Source organism: Hyla sarda, chromosome 7 (assembly GCF_029499605.1).
Source record: "Hyla sarda isolate aHylSar1 chromosome 7, aHylSar1.hap1, whole genome shotgun sequence".
Taxonomy (NCBI): Eukaryota; Metazoa; Chordata; class Amphibia; order Anura; family Hylidae; genus Hyla; species Hyla sarda.
The window spans coordinates 42,587,383-42,614,114 of record NC_079195.1 but is presented as its reverse complement, the minus strand read 5'-3'; the positions used below and the strand labels follow the sequence as shown (position 1 = coordinate 42,614,114).

The 26,732-nt window shown below is 50.3% G+C and overlaps 1 protein-coding gene across 1 annotated transcript; it reads right to left on the bottom strand.

The window, feature by feature from the left end:
- Positions 1 to 21,000: 21,000 nt before the first annotated feature.
- On the bottom strand, positions 21,001 to 25,259 carry LOC130283254 (uncharacterized). Its single transcript, XM_056532479.1, has 3 exons — positions 25,118 to 25,259; positions 22,667 to 22,798; positions 21,001 to 21,819 (listed from the first exon to the last, which is right to left on the bottom strand). The coding sequence occupies exons 2-3, from the start codon at positions 22,752 to 22,754 to the stop codon at positions 21,227 to 21,229; spliced, it is 681 nt and encodes a 226-aa protein (XP_056388454.1). The 5' UTR covers positions 22,755 to 22,798; positions 25,118 to 25,259; the 3' UTR covers positions 21,001 to 21,226.
- Positions 25,260 to 26,732: the final 1,473 nt, after the last annotated feature.

Below are 26,732 nucleotides of genomic sequence, written 5' to 3'. Positions count from 1 at the left end.
CCCATTAAAAGAAACCAGCGTGACAAATGGTTAAAATAGTGAATAAATCCAGGAGTGGAGCACGGTTGATGCTTTTCGAGTATACAGACTCTTAGTCATAACAAGAGTCTGTGTATTCGAAACACGTTAACCGCGCTCCACTTCTGGATGTATTCACCGTAATAACCTGCATGAAGATTTTGCATGAAAGCCGCTGTGCTGGACAACCTTTTTGTTTCTATTTTTCTAATTTTTTTCACATTTAGTGAGCTGGTGCTTTCTCGGCTGGTCCGGGCACTTAGAGCTGGATGGAGTAACTGGGGGTGAGCGGATTATTATTATTTTTTTATTTTTTTTTGCCTTTAGTAATATAAATGTCATAGAAACATGTATGCAAATAGCAGTAAATGTTGCAAAATAGTTTAAATGGACATACCCCTAGAGCAATGGTCTCCAAACTGTGGCCCTCCAGATATTGCTAAACTACAACTCCCAGCATGCCCTAGAGCACTTGTTCCCATTCATATTACACCAACACTAATACTGCCACACACTGTGTCCCTGAATCTAATACTGCCACACACTGTGCCCCTGAATATGACACTGCCACACACTGTGCCCCTGAATATGATACTGCCACACACTGTGCCCCTGAATATGATACTGCCACACACTGTGCCCCTGAATATGATACTGCCACACACTGTGCCCCTGAATATGATACTGCCACACACTGTGCCCCTGAATATGATACTGCCACACACTGTGCCCCTGAATATGATACTGCCACACACTGTGCCCCTGAATATGATACTGCCACACACTGTGCCCCTGAATATGATACTGCCACACACTGTGCCCCTGAATATGATACTGCCACACACTGTGCCCCTGGATATGATACTGCCACACACTGTGCCCCTGGATATGATACTGCCACACACTGTGCCCCTGAATCTAATACTGCCACACACTGTGCCCCTGAATATGATACTGCCACACACTGTGCCCCTGAATCTAATACTGCCACACACTGTGCCCCTGAATATAATACTGCCACACACTGTGCCCCTGAATATGATACTGCCACACACTGTGCCCCTGGATATGATACTGCCACACACTGTGCCCCTGAATCTAATACTGCCACACACTGTGCCCCTGAATATGATACTGCCACACACTGTGCCCCTGAATATGATACTGCCACACACTGTGCCCCTGAATATGATACTGCCACACACTTTGCCCCTGAATATGATACTGACACACACTGTGCCCCTGGATATTATCAGGGCCGGACTGGGGATAAAAAGCAGCCCTGGAAATAATTTCATACCAGCCCCACAGCATTGCAGCACTATGGCAGCCGCCAGCAGGGCTGCCATCAGAAATTTGGGGCCCCTTACACAGCTTAAGGCATGGGCCCCTCCACTTGACACCCCCCCAAGGGCCAGCCCACTATTTTCCCAATTATCAATAAAAAAAAAAAATGTAAACCACAGGACAAGAATAACAAGAGCCCTTTAGGTCAATGGAGAAAGACGGAGTAAATATTATCACCATGCATATTACCATCATACTGTTACTAACCAAATCCTGTATACTGAGACCAATATTACCAGTATACAAGGAGGAAATATTCCCCCCATACAGTGACCATATAGTGGTAGATATAAGTCTACACAGGCTCTGCAGACCATATAAGGGATTACTTTACAGTTACATCAGGTGACGTCTTCTCTGATTGGAGGCATTCACTTTCCGTTTTCTTCTCCTTCCGGCCCAGACCATCATGACGACTTCTTCCTTTCTCAACTCGTCTCCACAGAACCTGCCAGACAAACATTTTAGGCTCCACACTTTTCCTGCACCTATAACATTCTATACAGTAATATTAGAGTGGCTAGATAAGTGTGTTGGGGAAGAGTAGCTAGATCCGTCCCCCATCCATTAGGTAGTTAGGTCCCTTCACATAGTTTCCCTCATCACACAGGTGCCCGGAGTAGGGAGGTACCACCTTTAGGTAGGTCCCCATGTAGATAGCTGCCCCCTGTAGATAGTTACACCCTGTATGCAGTAGCAGACCCCTATAAGTAGGGGTTACTCCCTGTATTTAGATCCCCCTCTATATAGTTGCAGTCCCCTATATACAGTATTATCCTCCCCTTTAGGTGTTGGCAGCAGCCCCCTTTAGGTAGTGATAGCCAGCAGCAGCAGCCCCCTTTAGGTAGTGATAGCCAGCAGCAGCAGCCCCCTTTAGGTAGTGATAGCCAGCAGCAGCAGCCCCCTTTAGGTAGTGATAGCCAGCAGCAGCAGCCCCCTTCAGGTAGTGATAGCCAGCAGCAGCAGCCCCCTTCAGGTAGTGATAGCCAGCAGCAGCAGCCCCCTTCAGGTAGTGATAGCCAGCAGCAGCAGCCCCCTTCAGGTAGTGATAGCCAGCAGCAGCAGCCCCCTTCAGGTAGTGATAGCCAGCAGCAGCCCCCTTTAGGTGGTGATAGCCAGCAGCAGCCCCTTTAGGTAGTGATAGCCAGCAGCAGCAGCAGCCCCCTTTATGTAGTGATAGCCAGCAACAGCAGCAGCCCCCTTTAGGTAGTGATAGCCAGCAACAGCAGAAGCAGCCCCCTTTAGGTAGTGATAGCCAGCAGCAGCAGCCCCCTTCAGGTAGTGATAGCCAGCAGCAGCCCCCTTTAGGTGGTGATAGCCAGCAGCAGCCCCTTTAGGTAGTGATAGCCAGCAGCAGCAGCAGCCCCCTTTAGGTAGTGATAGCCAGCAACAGCAGAAGCAGCCCCTTTAGGTAGTGACAGCCAGCAGCAGCAGCCCCCTTCAGGTAGTGATAGCCAGCAGCAGCCCCCTTTAGGTGGTGATAGCCAGCAGCAGCCCCTTTAGGTAGTGATAGCCAGCAGCAGCAGCAGCCCCCTTTATGTAGTGATAGCCAGCAACAGCAGCAGCCCCCTTTAGGTAGTGATAGCCAGCAACAGCAGAAGCAGCCCCCTTTAGGTAGTGATAGCCAGCAGCAGCAGCCCCCTTTAGGTAGTGATAGCCAGCAGCAGCCCCCTTTAGGTAGTGATAGCCAGCAGCAGCAGCAGCAGCCCCCTTTAGGTAATGATAGCCATCAGCAGCAGCCCACTTTAGGTAGTGATAGCCAGCAGCAGCCCCCTTTAGGTAGTGATAGCCAGCAGCAGCCCCCTTTAGGTAGTGATAGCTAGCAGCAGCAGCTCCCTTAGGAAGGAATAGAAGAAGAAGAATAGAAGAAGAAAAAAACATATATACCTGGCTCCCGCGCAATCCATGGCCTCTACTCTTCTGTCTTCTTCTCCAGTCTGTGCTCCGATGATGACGTCATTCATGTGCCGGAGCGCAGAGGACGGAAGCCCGGGCCTCTTGTCGGCGCCTGCACAATGTGGGCGGCCCACAAGAGTGATTGACAGGGCGAGGAATCAATGGCTCTTCGCTCTCTCAATCAGCCGAGCCCGAGCGCCGCATTGAACTATGCAGATGTGCTTATAGTTCAGTGCGTCCTGGACCGGCAATGGAAGCAAGAGACTGCTGTGTATACAGCTATCCCCTGCTTCTGTGCTGCGGCATCTGCAGGGGGGTGCAGCAGGGGCCCGGGGTCCTTACTGGAGTACTGGCTGTACCATCCTAACGGCAGCCCTGGCTGCATACAAGGTCCTGATACTAGTATCAGGCCCTTGTATGCAAGTGTGCATGGGCGGCCCGACCGCGCTCCGATCTATAAGAACGGGTCAGGTCGAGGACTGAGCACAGGCCGACCACTGCCGGCCCCAGGATGAGCGGCCTACCGGGAATTTTCCCGGTATCCTGGTAGGCCAGTCTGGCCCTGGATATTATGCTGTAACACACTGTGCCCCTGAATCTAATACTGCCTGTCACGATTCGGCTGGCTGGAGGTGGATCCTCTGTGCCAGAGAGGGATTGGCGTGGACCGTGTTGGTGGACCGGTTCTAAGTTGCTACTGGTATTCACCAGAGCCCGCCACAAAGCGGGATGGTCTTGCAGCGGCGGTAGCAACCAGGTCGTATCCACCAGCAACGGCTCAACCTCTCTGACTGCTGAAGATAGGCGCGGTACAAGGGAGTAGACAAGAGCAAGGTCGGACGTAGCAGAAGGTCAGGGCAGGCAGCAAGGATCGTAGTCAGGGGCAACGGCAGGAGGTCTGGAACACAGGCTAGGAACACACAAGGGAACGCTTTCACTGGCACAATGGCAACAAGATCCGGCGAGGGAGTGCAGGGGAAGTGAGGTATAAGTAGGGAGTGCACAGGTGAAAACACTGATTAGGCCTGCTGCGCCAATCAGCGGCGCAGTGGCCCTTTAAATTACAGAGACCCGGCGCGCGCGCGCCCTAAGGAGCGGGGCCGCGCGCGCCGGGGCAAGACAGACGGGGAACGGGTCAGGTACGGGAGCCGGGATGCGCATCGCGAGCGGGCGCCTCCTGCGTCGCGAATCGCATCACGGCTGGGAGTGATATTGCAGTGCACCCGGTCAGCAGGTCTGACCGGGGCGCTGCAAATGAGAGGATGCTGCGAGTGCTCCGGGGAGGAGCGGGGACCCGGAGCGCTCGGCGTAACAGTACCCCCCCCCCCCCTTGGGTCTCCCCCTCTTCTTGGAACCTGAGAACCTGAGGACAAGACTTTTGTCTAGGATGTTGTCCCCAGGTTCCCAGGATCTCTCCTCTGGGCCACAGTTTTCCCAATCCACTAAAAAAAATCTTTTACCTCTGACAATCTTGGAGGCCAGAATCTCCTTCACAGAGAAGACGTCAGATGAACCGGAAACAGGAGTGGGAGAAACAACTTTGGGAGAGAAGCGGTTAAGAATGAGTGGTTTAAGGAGAGAGACATGGAAGGCATTGGGAATACGGAGAGAAGGAGGAAGAAGGAGTTTGTAAGAGACAGGGTTAATCTGGCACAAGATTTTGAAAGGACCAAGATAGCGTGGTCCCAGTTTGTAACTGGGGACACGAAAGCGGACATACTTAGCGGAGAGCCATACCTTGTCTCCGGGAGCAAAAATGGGGGGAGTTCTTTTTTTATCAGCAAATTTTTTCATCCGGGATGAAGCCTGTAAAAGAGAATTTTGGGTTTCTTTCCATATGGTGGAAAGATCACGAGTCACTTCATCCACAGCGGGCAAACCAGAGGGCAAGGGAGTAGGGAGGGGAGGAAGAGGGTGACGGCCGTACACCACGAAAAATGGGGATTTAGCAGAAGATTCGGAGACTCTGAAGTTGTATGAGAATTCGGCCCATGGTAGAAGATCTGCCCAGTCATCCTGGCGGGAGGAAACAAAATGCCGTAAATAGTCACCCAGGACCTGATTAATTCTTTCTACTTGCCCATTGGATTGAGGATGATAAGAAGAAGAGAAGTTTAATTTGATCTTGAGCTGTTTACAGAGGGCCCTCCAGAATTTAGACACGAATTGGACGCCTCTATCTGAGACGATATGCGTGGGCAAACCGTGAAGGCGAAAAATGTGTATAAAAAATTGCTTTGCCAACTGAGGCGCTGAAGGAAGACCAGGAAGAGGAATAAAATGTGCCATCTTGGAAAATCGATCAACGACCACCCAAACAACTGTGTTGCCACGAGATGAGGGCAAGTCCGTAATAAAGTCCACACCAATCTGTGACCAAGGCTGTTCAGGAACAGGCAGAGGATGAAGGAGACCAGCAGGCTTCTGGCGAGGAGTCTTATCCCGGGCACAGACAGTACAGGCCCGCACAAAATCAACAACATCAGTCTCCAGAGTCGGCCACCAGTAAAATCGAGAGATGAGTTGAAAGGATTTTTTGATGCCCGCATGGCCTGCGAGGTGGGAGGAGTGTCCCCATTTGAGAATCCCGAGACGCTGGCGTGGAGAAACGAAGGTCTTCCCTGGAGGAGTTTGCCTGATGGAAGCTGGAGAAGTGGAGATCAGATAGTCCGGAGGAATGATGTGTTGCGGAGAGACCTCTACTTCAGAGGCATCAGAAGAACGAGAGAGGGCATCGGCCCTAATGTTCTTGTCAGCAGGGCGAAAATGGATTTCAAAGTTAAAACGGGCAAAGAACAACGACCACCTAGCCTGGCGAGGGTTCAGTCGTTGGGCAGACTGGAGATAGGAGAGATTCTTGTGATCAGTGTATATAATAACTGGATATTTTGATCCCTCCAGCAGGTGCCTCCATTCCTCAAGCGCCAATTTAATGGCCAGTAGTTCTCGATCACCAATGGAGTAGTTTTTCTCCGCCGGAGAGAAGGTCCTAGAAAAAAAAACACAAGTAACAGCATGCCCCGAAGAATTTTTTTGTAGAAGGACAGCTCCAGCTCCCACAGAGGAGGCATCTACCTCCAATAGAAAGGGTTTAGATGGGTCAGGTCTGGAGAGCACGGGAGCAGAAGAAAAAGCAGACTTGAGATGTTTAAATGCGTCTTCCGCTTGGGGAGACCAGGACTTAGGATTGGCATTTTTCTTGGTTAAAGCCACGATAGGGGCCACAATAGTGGAGAAGTGTGGAATGAATTGTCTGTAATAATTGGCGAACCCCAGAAAACGTTGGATAGCACGGAGTCCGGAGGGGCGTGGCCAATCTAACACGGCAGATAGTTTATCTGGGTCCATTTGTAGTCCCTGGCCAGAGACCAAGTATCCTAGGAAAGGAAGAGATTGACATTCAAAAAGACATTTCTCCATTTTGGCATAAAGTTGATTGTCCCGAAGTCTCTGAAGAACCATGCGGACATGCTGGCGGTGTTCTTCTAAGTTGGCAGAAAAAATCTGAATATCGTCCAGGTAAACCACAACACAGGTATATAGGAGATCACAAAAAATTTCATTAACAAAGTCTTGGAAGACGGCAGGGGCGTTGCACAGGCCAAAGGGCATGACCAGATACTCAAAGTGTCCATCTCTGGTGTTAAATGCAGTCTTCCATTCGTCCCCCTCCCTGATGCGGATGAGATTATAAGCACCTCTTAAGTCCAGTTTGGTAAAGATGTGGGCGCCTTGTAGGCAATCAAAGAGTTCCCAGATAAGAGGTAAGGGGTAGCGTTTTTTTACCGTGATTTTATTAAGTCCGCGGTAATCAATGCAAGGGCGTAGGGAGCCATCTTTTTTGGACACACAAAAAAATCCAACTCCGGCAGGAGAGGAGGACTTGCGGATAAACCCCTTTTTTAAATTCTCCTGGATGTACTCCGACATGGCTTGGGTCTCTGGAGCAGACAGAGGATAGATTCTGCCCCAGGGTGGAGTAGTACCCGGGAGGAGGTCAATAGGACAGTCATAAGGCCTGTGAGGAGGTAAAGTCTCTGCTTGCTTTTTGCAAAAAACATCAGCATAGTCCAGATAAGCCTTAGGAAGACCAGATACCGGGGGAACCACAGGGTCACGACTGTGATAACTGGGAACCGGTTTAAGACAGTCCTTGTGACAAGAAGTACCCCAGTTCTTGATTTCTCCTGTGGACCAATCAAGGGTTGGGGAATGGCGTTGAAGCCACGGTAATCCAAGAAGAATTTCTGAAGTGCAGTTGGAGAGGACCAAAAATTTAATTTTTTCGAGATGGGGTCCGATGCACATTAGGAGAGGTTCCGTGCGGTAACGCACGGTACAGTCCAATCTTTCATTGTTAACAGAATTGATGTAGAGGGGTCTGCCGAGACTGGTCACCGGGATGTTGAACCTGTTGATGAGAGAGGCCAAAATAAAATTTCCTGCAGATCCGGAATCCAAGAAGGCCATAGCAGAGAAGGAGAAGGTAGAAGAAGATATCCGCACAGGCACAGTAAGGCGTGGAGAAGCAGAGTTCACATCAAGAGCTGTCTCATCTTTGTGCGGAGTCAGCGTACATCTTTCCAGGCGGGGAGGACGGATAGGACAATCCTTCAAGAAATGTTCGGTACCGGCACAGTACAGGCAAAGATTCTCCATGCGGCGTCGTGTCCTCTCTTGAGGTGTCAAGCGAGACCGGTCAACTTGCATAGCCTCCACGGCGGGAGGCACAGGAACGGATTGCAGAGGACCAGAGGAGAGAGGAGCCGGGGAGAAAAACCGCATCGTGCGGACAAAGTCCATATCCTGGCGGAGCTCCTGACGCCTTTCGGAAAAACGCATGTCAATGCGGGTGGCAAGATGAATAAGTTCATGCAGGTTAGCAGGAATTTCTCGTGCGGCCAGCACATCTTTAATGTTACTGGATAGGCCTTTTTTAAAGGTCGCGCAGAGGGCCTCGTTATTCCAGGATAATTCGGAGGCAAGAGTACGGAATTGGATGGCGTACTCGCCAACAGAAGAATTACCCTGGACCAGGTTCAGCAGGGCAGTCTCAGCAGAAGAGGCTTGGGCAGGTTCCTCAAAGACACTTCGAATCTCCGTGAAGAAGGAGTGTACAGAGGCAGTGACAGGGTCATTGTGGTCCCAGAGCGGTGTGGCCCATGACAGAGCTTTCCCAGACAGAAGGCTGACTACGAAAACCACCTTAGACCTTTCAGTAGCAAACTGGTCCGACATCATCTCCAAGTGCAGGGAACATTGCGAAAGAAAGCCACGGCAAAACTTAGAGTCCCCATCAAATTTATCCGGCAAGGATAATCGAAGGCTGGAAGCGGCCACTCGCTGCGGAGGAGGTGCAGGAGCTGGCGGAGGAGAAGATTGCTGGAGCTGTGGTAATAGCGGTCAGTTGAGACAGCTGGTGGCCTTGTTGCGCTATCTGTTGCGACTGCTGGGCGACCACCGTGGTGAGGTCGGCGACAACTGGCAGCGGGACTTCAGCGGGATCCATGGCCGGATCTACTGTCACGATTCGGCTGGCTGGAGGTGGATCCTCTGTGCCAGAGAGGGATTGGCGTGGACCGTGTTGGTGGACCGGTTCTAAGTTGCTACTGGTATTCACCAGAGCCCGCCGCAAAGCGGGATGGTCTTGCAGCGGCGGTAGCAACCAGGTCGTATCCACCAGCAACGGCTCAACCTCTCTGACTGCTGAAGATAAGTGCGGTACAAGGGAGTAGACAAGAGCAAGGTCGGACATAGCAGAAGGTCAGGGCAGGCAGCAAGGATCGTAGTCAGGGGCAACGGCAGGAGGTCTGGAACACAGGCTAGGAACACACAAGGGAACGCTTTCACTGGCACAATGGCAACAAGATCCGGCGAGGGAGTGCAGGGGAAGTGAGGTATAAGTAGGGAGTGCATAGGTGAAAACACTGATTAGGCCTGCTGCGCCAATCAGCGGCGCAGTGGCCCTTTAAATTGCAGAGACCCGGCGCGCGCGCGCCCTAAGGAGCGGGGCCGCGCGCGCCGGGACAAGACAGACGGGGAACGGGTCAGGTACGGGAGCCGGGATGCGCATCGCGAGCGGGCGCCTCCTGCGTCGCGAATCGCATCCCGGCTGGGAGTGATATTGCAGCGCAACCGGTCAGCAGGTCTGACCGGGGCGCTGCGAATGAGAGGATGCTGCGAGCGCTCCGGGGAGGAGCGGGGACCCGGAGCGCTCGGCATAACACTGCCACACACTGTGTCCCTGAATATTATGCTGCCACACATTGTGCCCCTGAATATTATACTGCCACACACTGTGCCTCTGAATATTATGCTGTAACACACTGTGCCCCTGAATCTAATACTGCCACACACTGTGTCCCTGAATATTATGCTGCCACACACTGTGCCCCTGAATATTATAATGCCACACACTGTGCCCCTGAATATTATGCTGTAACACACTGTGCCCCTGAATATTATACTGCCACACGCTGTGCCCCTGAATATTATTCTGCCACACACTCACACTGTGCCCCTGGGTATAATACTGTCACATGCCACATGCTGTGCCCCCTACATATAATATTGCTAAACACTGTGCCCTGAACCAAATAATTGTGCCACTGTCCCCCTAATGTACTGTGCCACTGTCCCCCTAATGTACTGTGCCACTGTCCCCCTAAAGTACTGTGCCACTGTGCCCCTAATGTACTGTGCCACTGTGTCCCCCTAATGTACTGTGCCACTGTGTCCCCCTAATGTACTGTGCCACTGTGTCCCCCTAATGTACTGTGCCACTGTGTCCCCCTAATGTACTGTGCCATTTCCTGCTGGGCGGCACCTAGAATGGCGTATCCACAGTTGAGTACTGCTGTTGAAAAACTACAACTCCTATCATGTTTCTGGGAGAGCAGGCTGACCAAAAATATTACTATCATCACAGCTACTCCAAGTGTTAGCATTGTTGCTTATTATTTATTTATTTTATTATTACTTATTTTTACTTTTTGTCTGGTTTAAACACGCCTACATGTATATATACAAACACACCTCTGTCTGTAATTATTCTGATAGAATCATCTGCTGCCAGGGGAATTGACGACATCTCGTGCAGAAATAGCAGCATTGTGCTAAGTAGACAGATATTACTGATGGTGTCTGGGATAAGGTTTAGCTGGGGGTCCACCACTGGAGGTTGGGTGTTTGGTTGATGGGTCGGGTTATTTGGTTTCCCCCTTATTAACATGCCAAGCCTTGGTGGACACTTAGCATTCAGATAGAGATACAATGTTTACGTCTTATGCTATTTAATTGAAGCCTCCCCTCCTTCCATACTCCAAACAGACCATACCTTTTTGTGGCTGACTGGCGCTGAATCCCGTTTTGTTCCTGTCTGTGTTTAACAAGAGATTCCCGGCTTTATGTGAGGCCATGAGCAAATGGAGCAGAGGTCACTTCCAGCCATCGCTCTTGTAAACACCAGTATTAATTGTCCTGCAGTTTCCGCATTTTATATCCATTACTGGATCAGGACGATGGGACCTGATGTACAACTGCTTGACCTGTCTTGTTAAACATATGTAGGCCCTGTGGCTGTCCAGGCATACTGGGAGTTGTAGTTTTGCCACAGCGGGAGGCACCCGGGTTGGGAAACACTGCCCTAATGTATACACTGCATTGCTCTATGGCCTTTGCAATGGATTATAGGGAATTTCTGCTTTAGTTTTACTAGTAGTTAAAGGGGTACTCTGGTGAAAAACTATTTATTTTAAATCAACTGGTGCCAAAAAGTTATACAGATTTGTAAATTACTTCTATTAAAAAATCTTAACACTTCCAGTACTTATTAGCTGCTGTATGCTCCAGAGGAAGTTCTTTTCTTTTTGAATTTCCTTTCTGTCTGACCACAGTGCTCTCTGCTGACACCTATGTCCATTTTAAGAACTGTCCAGAGTAGGAGAAAATCCCCATAGCAAACATATGCTGCTCTGGACAGTTCCTGACATGGACAGAGGTGTCAGCAGAGAACACTGTGGTCAGACAGAAAATAAATTCAAAAAGAAAAGAACTTCCTGTAGAGCATACAGCAGCTGATAAATACTGAAAGGATTAAGATTTTTAAATCAACGTAATGTACAAATCTTCTACAGAGCTGTCTGTGAGGATGTCAAAGCACTCATATACCCTGATCCCCCATTCAATGTCTCGAAAGAGGAAAAAAAGTCTTGACTGGTTATCCAGCAGAGACGATTTAGTTGTCTCAAAAGGAGATAAAGGGGGATCAATAGTGATCTGGTCTAAGGCTGATCATGATATAGAAGCTATGAACCAGTGTTACGCCGAGCGCTCCGGGTCCCCGCTCCTCCCCGGAGCGCTCGCTACACTCTCCCCACTGCAGCGCTCCGGTCAGATCCACTGACCCGGGGCGCTGCGATTCCGCTTCCAGCCGGGATGCGATTCGCGATGCGGGTAGCGCCCGCTCGCGATGCGCACCCCGGCTCCCGTACCTGACTCGCTCTCCCTCGGTCCTGTCCCGGCGCGCGCGGCCCCGCTCCCTAGGGCGCGCGCGCGCCGGGTCTTTGCGATTTAAAGGGCCACTGCGCCGCTGATTGGCGCAGTGATTCCAATTAGTGTGTTCACCTGTGCACTTCCCTATATCACCTCACTTCCCCTGCACTCCCTTGCCGGATCTTGTTGCCATCGTGCCAGTGAAAGCGTTTCCTTGTGTGTTCCTAGCCTGTGTTCCAGACCTCCTGCCGTTGCCCCTGACTACGATCCTTGCTGCCTGCCCCGACCTTCTGCTACGTCCGACCTTGCTTCTGTCTACTCCCTTGTACCGCGCCTATCTTCAGCAGCCAGAGAGGTGAGCCGTTGCTAGTGGATACGACCTGGTCACTACCGCCGCAGCAAGACCATCCCGCTTTGCGGCGGGCTCTGGTGAAAACCAGTAGTGACTTAGAACCGATCCACTAGCACGGTCCACGCCAATCCCTCTCTGGCACAGAGGATCCACTACCTGCCAGCCGGCATCGTGACAGTAGATCCGGCCATGGATCCCGCTGAAGTTCCTCTGCCAGTTGTCGCTGACCTCACCACGGTGGTCGCCCAGCAGTCACAACAGATAGCGCAACAAGGCCAACAGCTGTCTCAACTGACCGTTATGCTACAGCAGTTACTACCACAGCTTCAGCAGTCATCTCCTCCGCCAGCTCCTGCACCTCCTCCGCAGCGAGTGGCCGCTCCTGGTCTACGCCTATCCTTGCCGGATAAATTTGATGGGGACTCTAAGTTTTGCCGTGGCTTTCTTTCCCAATGTTCCCTGCATCTGGAGATGATGTCGGACCAGTTTCCCACTGAAAGGTCTAAGGTGGCTTTCGTAGTCAGCCTTCTGTCTGGAAAAGCCCTGTCTTGGGCCACACCGCTCTGGGACCGCAATGACCCCGTCACTGCCTCTGTACACTCCTTCTTCTCGGAAATCCGAAGTGTCTTTGAGGAACCTGCCCGAGCCTCTTCTGCTGAGACTGCCCTGTTGAACCTGGTCCAGGGTAATTCTTCCGTTGGCGAGTATGCCGTACAATTCTGTACTCTTGCTTCAGAATTATCCTGGAATAATGAGGCCCTCTGCGCGACCTTTAAAAAAGGCCTATCCAGCAACATTAAAGATGTTCTGGCCGCACGAGAAATTCCTGCTAATCTACATGAACTCATTCACCTAGCCACTCGCATTGACATGCGTTTTTCCGAAAGGCGTCAGGAGCTCCGCCAAGATATGGACTCTGTTCGCACGAGGCGTTTCTTCTCCTCGGCTCCTCTCTCCTCTGGTCCCCTGCAATCCGTTCCTGTGCCTCCCGCCGTGGAGGCTATGCAGGTCGACCGGTCTCGCCTGACACCTCAAGAGAGGACACGACGCCGCATGGAGAACCTCTGCCTGTACTGTGCTAGTACCGAACACTTCCTGAGGGATTGTCCTATCCGTCCTCCCCGCCTGGAAAGACGTACGCTGACTCCGCACAAAGGTGAGACAGTCCTTGATGTCTACTCTGCTTCTCCACGTCTTACTGTGCCTGTGCGGATGTCTGCCTCTGCCTTCTCCTTCTCTACTGTGGCCTTCTTGGACTCTGGATCTGCAGGAAATTTTATTTTGGCCTCTCTCGTCAACAGGTTCAACATCCCAGTGACCAGTCTCGCCAGACCCCTTTACATCAATTGTGTAAACAATGAAAGATTGGACTGTACCATACGTTTCCGCACGGAGCCCCTTCTAATGAGCATCGGATCTCATCACGAGAGGATTGAACTTTTGGTCCTCCCCAATTGCACTTCGGAAATTCTCCTTGGACTTCCCTGGCTTCAACTTCATTCCCCAACCCTGGATTGGTCCACTGGGGAGATCAAGAGTTGGGGGCCCTCTTGTTCCAAGGACTGTCTAAAACCGGTTCCCAGTAACCCTTGCCGTGACTCTGTGGTTCCTCCAGTAACCGGTCTCCCTAAGGCCTATATGGACTTCGCGGATGTTTTCTGCAAAAAACAAGCTGAGACTCTACCTCCTCACAGGCCTTATGATTGTCCTATCGACCTCCTCCCGGGCACTACTCCACCCCGGGGCAGAATTTATCCTCTCTCTGCCCCAGAGACTCTTGCCATGTCTGAATACGTTCAGGAAAATTTAAAAAAGGGCTTTATCCGTAAATCCTCCTCTCCTGCCGGAGCCGGATTTTTCTTTGTGTCCAAAAAAGATGGCTCCCTACGTCCTTGCATTGACTACCGCGGTCTTAATAAAATCACGGTTAAGAACCGCTACCCCCTACCCCTCATCTCTGAACTCTTTGATCGCCTCCAAGGTGCCCACATCTTTACTAAACTGGACTTAAGAGGTGCTTATAACCTCATCCGCATCAGAGAGGGGGATGAGTGGAAAACGGCATTTAACACCAGAGATGGACACTTTGAGTATCTGGTCATGCCCTTTGGCCTGTGCAACGCCCCTGCTGTCTTCCAAGACTTTGTTAATGAAATTTTTCGTGATCTGTTATACTCCTGTGTTGTTGTATATCTGGACGATATCCTAATTTTTTCTGCCAATCTAGAAGAACACCGCCAGCATGTCCGTATGGTTCTTCAGAGACTTCGTGACAATCAACTCTATGCCAAAATTGAGAAATGTCTGTTTGAATGCCAATCTCTTCCTTTTCTAGGATACTTGGTCTCTGGCCAGGGACTACAAATGGATCCAGACAAACTCTCTGCCGTCTTAGATTGGCCACGCCCCTCCGGACTCCGTGCTATCCAACGCTTTTTGGGGTTCGCCAATTATTACAGGCAATTTATTCCACATTTTTCTACCGTTGTGGCTCCTATCGTGGCTTTAACCAAAAAAAATGCCGATCCCAAGTCTTGGCCTCCTCAAGCGGAAGACGCCTTTAAACGACTCAAGTCTGACTTTTCTTCGGCTCCCGTGCTCTCCAGACCTGACCCTTCCAAACCCTTCCTATTGGAGGTTGATGCCTCCTCAGTGGGAGCTGGAGCTGTTCTTCTACAAAAAAATTCTTCCGGGCATGCTGTCACTTGTGGTTTTTTTTCTAGGACCTTCTCTCCGGCGGAGAGGAACTACTCCATCGGGGATCGAGAGCTTCTAGCCATCAAATTAGCACTTGAGAAATGGAGGCATCTGCTGGAGGGATCAAGATTTCCAGTTATTATTTACACCGATCACAAGAACCTCTCCTACCTCCAGTCTGCCCAACGGCTGAATCCTCGCCAGGCCCGGTGGTCTCTGTTCTTTGCCCGATTTAATTTTGAAATTCACTTTCGGCCTGCCGATAAGAACATTAGGGCCGATGCTCTCTCTCGTTCCTCGGATGCCTCAGAAGTTGAACTCTCTCCGCAACACATCATTCCACCTGACTGCCTGATCTCCACTTCTCCAGCCTCCATCAGGCAAACTCCTCCAGGAAAGACCTTTGTTTCTCCACGCCAACGCCTCGGAATCCTCAAATGGGGTCACTCCTCCCATCTCGCAGGTCATGTGGGCATCAAGAAATCTGTGCAACTCATCTCCCGCTTCTATTGGTGGCCGACTCTGGAGACGGATGTTGTGGACTTTGTGCGAGCCTGCACTATCTGTGCCCGGGATAAGACTCCTCGCCAGAAGCCCGCTGGTTTTCTTCATCCCCTGCCTGTCCCCGAACAGCCTTGGTCTCTGATTGGTATGGATTTTATTACTGATTTACCCCCTTCCCGTGGCAACACTGTTATTTGGGTGGTCGTTGATCGATTCTCCAAAATGGCACATTTCATCCCTCTTCCTGGTCTTCCTTCAGCGCCTCAGTTGGCTAAACAATTTTTTGTACACATTTTTCGTCTTCACGGGTTGCCTACGCAGATCGTCTCGGATAGAGGCGTCCAATTCGTGTCTAAATTCTGGAGGGCTCTCTGTAAACAACTCAAGATTAAATTTAATTTTTCTTCTGCATATCATCCCCAATCCAATGGACAAGTAGAAAGAATTAACCAGGTCTTGGGTGATTATTTACGACATTTTGTTTCCTCCCGCCAGGATGACTGGGCAGATCTCCTTCCATGGGCCGAATTCTCGTATAACTTCAGAGTCTCTGAATCTTCCTCCAAATCCCCATTTTTCGTGGTGTACGGCCGTCACCCTCTTCCCCCCCCTCCCTACCCCCTTGCCCTCTGGTCTGCCCGCTGTGGATGAAATTTCTCGTGACCTTTCCATCATATGGAGAGAGACCCAAAATTCTCTCTTACAGGCTTCATCACGCATGAAGAAGTTCGCGGATAAGAAAAGAAGAGCTCCTCCCATTTTTTCCCCTGGAGACAAGGTATGGCTCTCCGCTAAATATGTCCGCTTCCGTGTCCCTAGCTACAAGTTGGGACCACGCTATCTTGGTCCTTTCAAAATTTTGTGTCAGATTAATCCTGTCTCTTACAAACTTCTTCTTCCTCCTTCTCTTCGTATCCCTAATGCCTTTCACGTTTCTCTTCTTAAACCACTCATCATCAACCGTTTCTCTCCCAAATCTGTTCCTCCCACTCCTGTTTCCGGCTCCTCGGACATCTTCTCCGTCAAAGAGATCCTAGCTTCTAAAAAGGTCAGAGGGAAAACCTTTTTTTTAGTGGATTGGGAGGGTTGTGGTCCAGAAGAGAGATCCTGGGAACCTGAGGACAACATCCTAGACAAAAGTCTGCTCCTCAGGTTCTCAGGCTCTAAGAAGAGGGGGAGACCCAAGGGGGGGGGTACTTTTACGCCGAGCGCTCCGGGTCCCCGCTCCTCCCCGGAGCGCTCGCTACACTCTCCCCACTGCAGCGCTCCGGTCAGATCCACTGACCCGGGGCGCTGCGATTCCGCTTCCAGCCGGGATGCGATTCGCGATGCGGGTAGCGCCCGCTCGCGATGCGCACCCCGGCTCCCGTACCTGACTCGCTCTCCCTCGGTCCTGTCCCGGCGCGCGCGGCCCCGCTCCCTAGGGCGCGCGCGCGCCGGGTCTTTGCGATTTAAAGGGCCACTGCGCCGCTGATTGGCGCAGTGATTCCAATTAGTGTGTTCACCTGTGCACTTCCCTATATCACCTCACTTCCCCTGCACTCCCTTGCCGGATCTTGTTGCCATCGTGCCAGTGAAAGCGTTTCCTTGTGTGTTCCTAGCCTGTGTTCCAGACCTCCTGCCGTTGCCCCTGACTACGATCCTTGCTGCCTGCCCCGACCTTCTGCTACGTCCGACCTTGCTTCTGTCTACTCCCTTGTACCGCGCCTATCTTCAGCAGCCAGAGAGGTGAGCCGTTGCTAGTGGATACGACCTGGTCACTACCGCCGCAGCAAGACCATCCCGCTTTGCGGCGGGCTCTGGTGAAAACCAGTAGTGACTTAGAACCGATCCACTAGCACGGTCCACGCCAATCCCTCTCTGGCACAGAGGATCCACTACCTGCCAGCCGGCATCGTGACAACCAGTTAAGTAATACCACGGTCTATAGTAAATTAACTGCTTACCCTACCGCAAAAATCATGAGTAATTTACGATCCCATCTTCAAAAATATGTGAGTATTTCTATACTGACTGAAAAAACAGCAGAAAAACTTTTACCATTAACCCCTAAAAAACCACAATGGTACTTTTTACCCAAAGTTCATAAAGGGATTGTCACGATTCGGCTTACAGGTTGTGGATCCACTGTGTCAGCGAGGGATAGGCGTGGACCGTGCTGGTGGACCGGTTCTAAGAGGCTACTGGTGTTCACCAGAGCCCGCCGCAAAGCAGGATGGTCTTGCTGCGGCAGTAGCAACCAGGTCGTATCCACTAGCAACGGCTCAACCTCGCTGACTGCTGAGAAGGCGTGGGACAGAAGGACTAGGCAGAGGCAAGGTCAGACGTAGCAGAAGGTCGGGGCAGGCGGCAAGGTTCGTAGTCAATAAGGATAGCAGGAGATCAGGTAACACAGGCTTGGACAACACTAAACGCTTTCACTGGCACAAGGCAACAAGATCCGGCAAGGGAGTGCAGGGGAAGTGATGTGATATAGCCAGGGAGCAGGTGGAAGCTAATCAGGCTAATTGGGCCAGGCACCAATCATTGGTGCACTGGCCCTTTAAGTCTCAGAGAGCTGGCGCGCACGCGCCCTAGAGAGCGGAGCCGCGCGCGCCAGCACATGACAGCCGGGGACCGGGACGGGTAAGTGACTTGGGATGCGATTCGCGAGCGGGCGCGTCCCGCTATGCGAATCGCATCCCCGCCGGCAATGTCAGTGCAGCGCTCCCGGTCAGCGTGTCTGACCGGGGCGCTGCAGGGAGAGACACGCCGTGAGCGCTCCGGGGAGGAGCAGGGACCCGGAGCGCTCGGCGTAACAGGGATTATCCCGTCCCCTTGTCGCCCAAAAGTGTCGGGCATTGGATCACCAACCCAATTTTTATCCAGCTACATAGATTGGTTGATATCCCCCCTATTAAAATTAATGCCCACCTATTTACATGATACAGGAGATTTAATAACTTCAGTGTACGATTTTTGTTGGCAGGAAGGTTTTTCATTAGCCTCCATAGACGTCGAGAGCCTGTATACCCGCATCCCACATGATGCGGGTATACAGGCTCTCAGAGATTTCTTGGAGTGCTCAAATAAATCCATTGAATTTATTAATTTTGTTTCTGACTCGGTACAATTAATTCTAACAAATAATTGTTTTCAATATGAAGGGCAGTGGTATTCTCAAACTCAAGGGGCAGCGATGGGCACGCCAATCTCGGGCTCATACGCAAATATTTTTCTTGCCATCTTAGAGAGAGAATCAATTTTTACAACAAAAAACCCTTTCGTTTCTAGGATCAAATTGCTGTTCAGGTTTGTCGACGGTATATTCATTATTTGGGATGATTCCGAAGAAAGATTTTCGGATTTCGTTGACTACCTCAACAGTAATAATAAAGTAAATATGTGGTTTACTTTTCATTTTGGAGGTACATTTCTTGAATTTTTGGACACAAAAATTGAAATTAAAGACCAAGAAATACATACATCAGGATACAGAAAACCTATTTAAAAAAAACTATTTTACATTACAATTCATCTCATCTGCCACATGTAAAAAATTCCAGTCAGTCAATTAATTAGGTTAAAACGCATCAATACAGACCCCAGCATATATCAACAACAGGCACAAGAATTAGAACAACGTTTAATAAAGAGAGGTTATCCATTAGATATTATATCAAAAGCAAAAGCCAAAGTTTAGAAAATCCCTAGAGATACGCTACTTAATTAAAAAAGAAAGCAAAAACAGAATAGGACAGTGTTCACATTTAAAAATTCACCTCTCAGTAATTAATAATTGGCCGATGTTACAGCGTGATGAGGATTTAAAAACTGTGGAAGAAATTAATCCTATCGTGAATTACAGAAAAAATGGAACAATTCATGACTATTTAAAAAAAGAAAAAAAGAAAGAATAGTGAGAAAAAGGATTGGCTTACGGCACAAAAAACAAAAGGTCTTTTTGCTTGCGGTAATTGTGCGGTGTGGGAATTCAACTTGAAAAAGAGTGAAGTCAATTTGGGTGGCTTAATGATTAAGTTTCACAAATTAGCTACGTGTAAAACGGCCTATGTGGTATATGCCCTCATATGCATATGTGGGAGGTACTACATAGGCAAAACGAAAAGACCTTTATATCACAGAATAAGGGAACATATACGTTCCCTAACAACAACAAAAAGGCTGTACAAGATTTATTCAACACGTGTGAAAATCATGGAGGACACCCGAAAGCATTGAAGTTTATGGTACTTGAAAGAATTGAACAATCCCCTAATGGAGGAGATATGTACCAACAATTACTGTTACAAGAATTCAGGTGGAGTCTCCTTACAAATGCAACAGGCCCTTAAATGGGCACTGTCACCAAACTTTTTTTTTGATATGTTGTAGTACTTATGAAAGAAGAGCTAGTCCAGCGCAGTACTAGATGCAGAAGGTGCGGTGTATTCAATATTGGACACAAGACGAACATGGCAGTGACGCATTTCGGCCGGCGGCACCCGGCCTTACTCATACAAAAAGGTGAAGTCCGCACCTGTCCGTGTCGCAGCTGGTCCATGTCAGGTGAGCTGACCCACACTGCTCTGTTGTAATACTTATGTACTACAACATATCTCTAATATAACCAAATCCTCAAGGATTTTACCTCAAAAGGTACATAATGATATTAAAATTAATCTTGTAGGTATGCTTCAATTGATATTTTTTGTTAAATGTATAAAATAAACAATAAAAATGAGATAAGTTGCACTACTAGTACTCTGGCTCAATGTAAAAAAGGTGAACCTCCACTGGGCCCTAGTGGTGGTAATCACCTATAAAAAATTATATAGTGTCCAATATGTAGTATCCAATATCCTGGCAACCCGGATTTCAATATAATTGAATCTACTGAGAATCTACTGAGTGATTCCAGTCTGTATATACTATTATAGTCCTCCACAATATGACTGACTTATAAAAGATATGTTGTTAAAGGGGTACTCCGGTGAAAACCTTTTTTCTTTTAAATCAACTGGTGGCAGAAAGTTAAACATATTTGTAAATTACTTCTATTAAAAAAATCTTAATCCTTCCAGTACTTATTAGCTGCTGAATGTTACAGAAGAAATTCCTTTCTTTTTGGAACACTGATGACATCACGAGCACAGTGCTCTCTGCTGACATCTCTGTCCACTATAGCAACCATGCATAGCAGATGCATAGCAGATGAATGCTAAGGGCAGCATGGTGGCTCAGTGGTTAGCACTGCTGCCTTGCAGTGCTGGGGATTTGGGTTCAAATCCCACTAAGGACAACAATAAATAAAGCATTATTATTATTATAATAACGTCAGCAGAGAGAGGTGTGCTCGTGATGTCATCAGAGAGCATTCCAAAAAGAAAAGAATTTCCTCTGTAGTATTCAGCAGCTAATAAGTACAGGAAGGATTAAGATTTTTTAATAGAAGTAATTTACAAATATGTTTAACTTTCTGCCACCAGTTGATTTAAAAGAAAAAAAGGTTTTCCCCGGAGTACCCCTTTAATTGTATTGTTTTCTAAGTGTTGCAGTCTCTTTAGTAAGCCATATAGAACACTGCCCGGTAACTAAGTGTCTCACCTGCTCCTATGGGACTTTATATGCGATGTTCTCTCCGCTCGCTACACGTCGGCAGACTGACAATAGGTGACCTTCAGTTTATTTATGTTTTCTAACTGTTCGCTGGATATAATAAAAACACTGACCACTTCTAACTTTTGCTGGACAACTGGGGGTCGGCCACAGCGTTTATTTAATAACCATTAAAATAAACCATTTATATCCGAACTTCTGATTGAACACTCTCAGAGGTAAGCGGTCAGCCGGCCGCCCTCTTCGACGGGCATCACACTCTACTCTCCAGGAAAATCTCCTCCAAATTTCTCCTCCGCCACGGAGGAGTTCGGCAAGGAACTAAGCCGCACTCCGACCCCCACCGAGGAGAAATAACGCCTGCTCCACCCCATCCTGTAGCCCCGACAGAAAAATATCAGTGCCTATGTCATTCAGATGAACACCATCCGCAATCATTAACCGGCGATTATCACCTTCCAATTGCCTGTGTCTCACTACCACACCCCCTTTGGACCTCACATACCTCGCCATACGGGAATTAACTGTACGACGAGCTTTTTCAATAGCCTGAGCCTCCCTGGCCCCTTGCCACGTCACCCTGGGAACCATTTCCGACCAGACTACCACCATCTCCCTGAAAAATTCCCGAATCCTCTCAACATCCGCTTTCATCAAAGTAATGAGTTCAGCCATTCTCATGGAACAAAGGTCATTGCCCCCCGCATGGATCACAAGCACCACAGGGGAATTGACAACACGAGCAATACCCACCGCCTCCACCAGCACCCGAAGCCACTTGAGTCCACCGATTCCTCTCCATTGAACATCATTGGGAAAACCAAGGGACTGTCCCCCTGGCCTGCAAGCAGCTCTCTGTCCAGCCCGAAAGATGAAAGAATGACCCAGAAAAACCACAACAGGAGAACGAGAACCTGAAACGAAAAACAAATTAAAGCAACAGTTCCGGGCGAACATAAGAGGCGTAACAATCTGATTTCCACCGACCTATTCTCCTGATCTCAGCCGCAGGCAGACCCGCCCGTGCAGCCTCAGTGGCTGCCCCAATCCTGAAAGAATGCGTACCATATTCTCCCTCTGGGAAACCCAGAGCCACCAGACATCTCTTAAAAACTGCCCCAAACTGAAAGCGAGAAAGCGGGGAACCTGACTCATGCAAAAGGAAATTACGCCCTGACGGGCGCACTAACACGTAAGAACCCACTAAACGCACCGGGCAGGCACTGCCCGACACTACACTAAGGGTTAACCATTCCCCCTTGCCTAACATATCCGTCTTCGACTTTCTCACCTTGACCTGAACCGAGGATTCCGTCAACATTACATCGTCTTGCAACAAACCCCCCACCCCACCTGCGGAACTAGGAACCAACTCCCCCACCCTAAGAGCCCCAAAGAAGGCCAAAGAAAAAGCCAACTGAAATAAGAGGGACTCATAAGGAGAACGACAAACCCCTTGCAAGGCAGCCATTAAGGACAACAATAAGGAAAAGGAAACTGGCCGTCTAGCATCTGAAACCCTGGGCGTCCTATCCCAACCTTTGAGCGCTTGCAAAATAGAAAAACGCTTAGTAACATCAACCCAACCCCTTAATTTAAAGTGAAAACTGAGGCCCGAAAGCCTCCGTCTAGCTACTATTGCTGACCTGCCCAACTCTCGCATGCGCAACAGATAATCCACGGTGACAGTAAAACGCCATTCATCATCACCCGCCACATCCCGGCCACCCACCAGTTCCAGCCATTCCCCCCACGCCTTACCATGTCCAGACCAAGTAGCCGGGGTAACTGACGAGGACACCAATGGCATCAATCTCTGCTCACCACCTCCCAAAGGAAAGAGGGGCATTGCCGGCCCTCCAATGCCGCATCCGGACACAACTCTCGGAATTCCTGGAAATTAAAACGAGACAATGCATCAGCAACTGAGTTCTCAATACCAGGCACATGGCGAGCCCTGAAAAGCACATTAAGCTCTAGACAGCGGAGAACTAAACGCCGAAGCAGAGATAGAACAGGAAAAGAAGAAGAAGATAGATGATTAATACAATGCACAACACTGAGGTTATCCGTCCAAAAACAAACCTTCCGGTTCTCAAAACGATCCCCCCACAACTCCAGGGCTACTAATATGGGAAAAAGTTCGAGAAGCGTTAAGTTGCGACAGAAACCGTTATCCACCCAAAGAACAGGCCAACGTTCAGCACACCACTCCCCGTCCAGGAAAGCCCCAAAACCCACCGAGCCAGCCGCGTCAGTAAAAAGTGCTAAATCAAAGTTAGAAATCACAGGCTGTTGCCAACAGGTGCGACCATTGTACCGGGCAAGGAAATCAATCCATACCCCACAATCAGCTTTTAGAGGCCCAGTAACCCTGATCCTGTGCTCCGGTCTGCGAGCGCCCTTGGTGGCAAGAGAAAGCCTTCTGGAAAAAACCCGCCCCATAGGCATAATTCTACATGCAAAAACTAATAAACCCAAAAGGGATTGTAATTGGAAAAGAGTAACCTTGTTGGCTGCACAAAAACCCATCAGCTGATCCCGAAGCCTGTTCAACTTGTCCACCGGCAAGCAGAAGACCATGTCCACGGTGTCAATTTCGATGCCCAGAAAGGACAACCTCGTGACAGGACCCTCCGTCTTCTCCTTGGACAAGGGAACACCGAATCTACTCATAAGGGAACTAAAACAGTCTAACAAAAATTGACAACGGGAAGAATCACCTGGAGCAACGAACAAAAAATCATCCAGGTAATGTATAATCGAGTCTGAACCCGCCTCAAAGCGAACAGCCCATTCCAAGAAGGTACTGAACATCTCAAAATAATGACAAGAAATCGAGCAACCCATAGGAAGGCAGGCATCAAAATAATAAAAACCATCCACCTTACAACCCAGAAGGTGATAGCATTCCGGATGCACCGGCAAGAGCCGAAAAGCTGACTCAATGTCCGACTTGGCCAAAAATGCGCCCCGTCCGGCCCTGCCTACCAAATGGACCGCTCGATCAAAGGAGACGTAGGAGACTGAAGCATCCTCCTTAGATATGCCATCGTTCACCGACGTGCCCTTTGGATAAGACAAGTGATGAATTAAACGATAACTACCCACTTCCTTCTTCGGAACCACACCTAAAGGGGACACCCTCAGGTTCTCGTACGGGGGGGCCAAAAACGGACCCATCATACGACCAAAATTTACCTCTTTTTGAACCTTTTCCCGGAGAACCTGTGGGAGTTCCCTGGCGGATTTCAAGTTTTTTGCCAGCTGAGGGAATCGGGAGGGAACAAACGGTATGAAAAAACCAATAGAAAAACCCTCCATAATTTGCTCTGCAGCCGCCCTATCCGGGTACCTATTTAACCACGGCAGCATCCCTTCCACCGACACCGGACTCTTTGCATTCAGTCTGACCCTGGGGCCTGCTGGGTTGCTTAACCTGCTTGGTGCAACGCACTGCTGCATGAGATCCGCCACAGGTGGAACACTCATGTTTAAATTTACAGAGGCCATAGAACTTACAGTGCCCCTCATTGAACAACCAGCAGGCTCCTGGGCGGCGGACGGCCACTGAACCTGAGGCAGCCTGCTGCCCCCCAGTGACCCCAGATTGAAAGGGAGGAACTCTCTGTGACATCATAAGTCGCAACCAGACATCTGTCGCTTTAACCCCCCAACCCAAATCCGGTTGCAACGCAAGGCGGCGACGAAACTCCTCGTCATATCGCCACCATGCGTTACCGCCGTATGACTTATGAGCATTGAATATAGCATCCATGTACATAAAAAGTTCTGAGCAACGCTCGGGATGCCGTTGCCCCATCACACAACCCAGAACAGCGAAGGCCTGGAGCCAATTTCCCATCGTCTTCGCTACACGAGGTTTCCTATCCACGAACCTATCCTGAGTAACCGGTCTACGCTCCCTATCCACTGTATGCTGATCAACTGATACCAACGACCATATGTCTATATACTGATTGGCCCAAATTTTTTCCCGTACAGTATCATCAATATGAGCCCCCAGATGACTGAGTCCGCAGAAAATTGCTTCCTTGTGCAGGCCCGCCCGCACCGGGGACGCCTTCCGTTGGGTAGCAGCCGATGGCGGAACAGAACCTGGGGACTCAAACCGATGCAACAAGGCCTTAAGGGCCGGAATAAAACCCTGGACCCCTCCCTCACCCCAAACCCCAGATAAATCACACTTACCAACTGCCGGGGCAGGAACCGGAATCACATGCGGGGCCGCCGGCCCCGTTGGATCCAATGGCGTAACAGCAATGGGGACATCGTGTGAGCGTGTAGCACCGCAGGTCGAACGACGGGAGGATCTTGAAATCCCCCGCCGAGACCCACGCCGGTGTGACCTCCTATCTGGACTCATAGAGCTATCGGATGAATATTCTGAGGAGGAAGGGGACCTCCAGCGGGAGGACCTGGACCGACATCGATGACTGCGATATCTGGATTCGTGGCCCTTGCGACCTCGGCGGCGCCTCCCGGAACCGCTAGCCTCGCCACGGTTTTCACGGGCAGAGCCCCTGGCGGACCCAGATGAAGATCGCCTGCACCTTCCAGATGGGCCAGCAACTTCCGGCTGCACGGTATGGGGAAGTATAACCGCTTGCTGATCCATAATGGGAAGCTGGGGGGGAGATAAAGCAACACTAGCAGCGGGAACCACAGGAGCCCCAAGTCCCCCAGCAGCATCTAAAGGCACAGGAGAAGGATCAGGGGACGGAGTAACAATTGCAGCGGGCCCCTGAAGGACCCCTGCCAGTGCCTCACCCTCGTGCACTGAGGAGGATGAAGACGCCTGCTGGGTGTTGCCCATATCCCTAGGGGGCAAACGTACTGGTAGGGGACTGGGGGCAGAAACAGTGGGTGCAGAGGAATCCAGAAGGGGGCTGTAGATAGAAGTAGGGGGTGGGGAATCTCTAAGCAAGGGGCAAGGGACGGGAGTAGTAGGAGCAGACCCTAACAGCTGGGCACTAGAGCCAGAAGCAGCAGCCGCTGCAGAGCAATGTACCTGGGCCACGTGAAGCTGCTGCCTAACTGCCGGTAACATGGGAAGAGAGAGAGGCGCGCACAAGGGAGGGGGCGGAGCCGGCGCCGCCGCGCGAGCAGCCCGAGAACCACGCCCCCCTCCATGCTTTGCACTATCGCTCCGTCCAGCGTGGCCACGCCGTCTGGACATAGGGGGACTAGGACTAAGCCTAGCCGGAGGACGGGATCGGCGCGACGGGCGCCCCGATCCCGACACCTCCGACGGCGCAGACACTTGACTCGGGGGAGGTGTAAGGGAAGGGTTCCCCATTCCGGCAAGCAGCCGTGCCAGGAAACCCTCCTCATGCAACACCCTCTCCCGGATTCTCTCACAGAGGTCGTCGGCCATAATAGCTACCTGCTGCACAGAAGCTTCTCACTTGCCGGGGACTCCACAAAGAGGAAGCCGGAAGCCTCACAACACATTTTATCCCCTATTACTCCTCCTCCCCTTCCTGTTAACTTGGCCTATCCCTGTCCTCCTGCCCTTCTAGGTTACACCCCCTTATTTTCTCCAGCTCCTCAATTTATTCTTTTCTTCTAACTTTTATTTAACCCCCTCCTTGCCAGTCCGAGACGCCGCCTCCTAAATGGCGCGGCGTCGAACAGCACTGGCGAGGGCTGTCACAGATGTAGGGGTGCGCTTGGCACAGTTCTTCCAGTAGCCTCCGTACTGCCCCTGTGATGATGTTGCAGAGCGGGCACAGCGCTTGATGGTGTGGCGGCCCTCATGGTGGATGAATGGAGTCCTGGGGCGAATGGATAGATCTCTCACGGC

What these genes read in the sequence shown, in the direction of transcription:
- LOC130283254 (XM_056532479.1), bottom strand. Translation starts at nt 22,754, where the DNA reads ATGCCCCTCTTTCCTTTGGGAGGTGGTGAGCAGAGATTGATGCCATTG. An exon ending in GGCTACTTGGTCTGGACATG is followed by an intron (nt 21,820 to 22,666) that starts GTAAGGCGTGGG and finishes TTTTCGTTTCAG; the next exon opens with GTTCTCGTTCTCCTGTTGTG.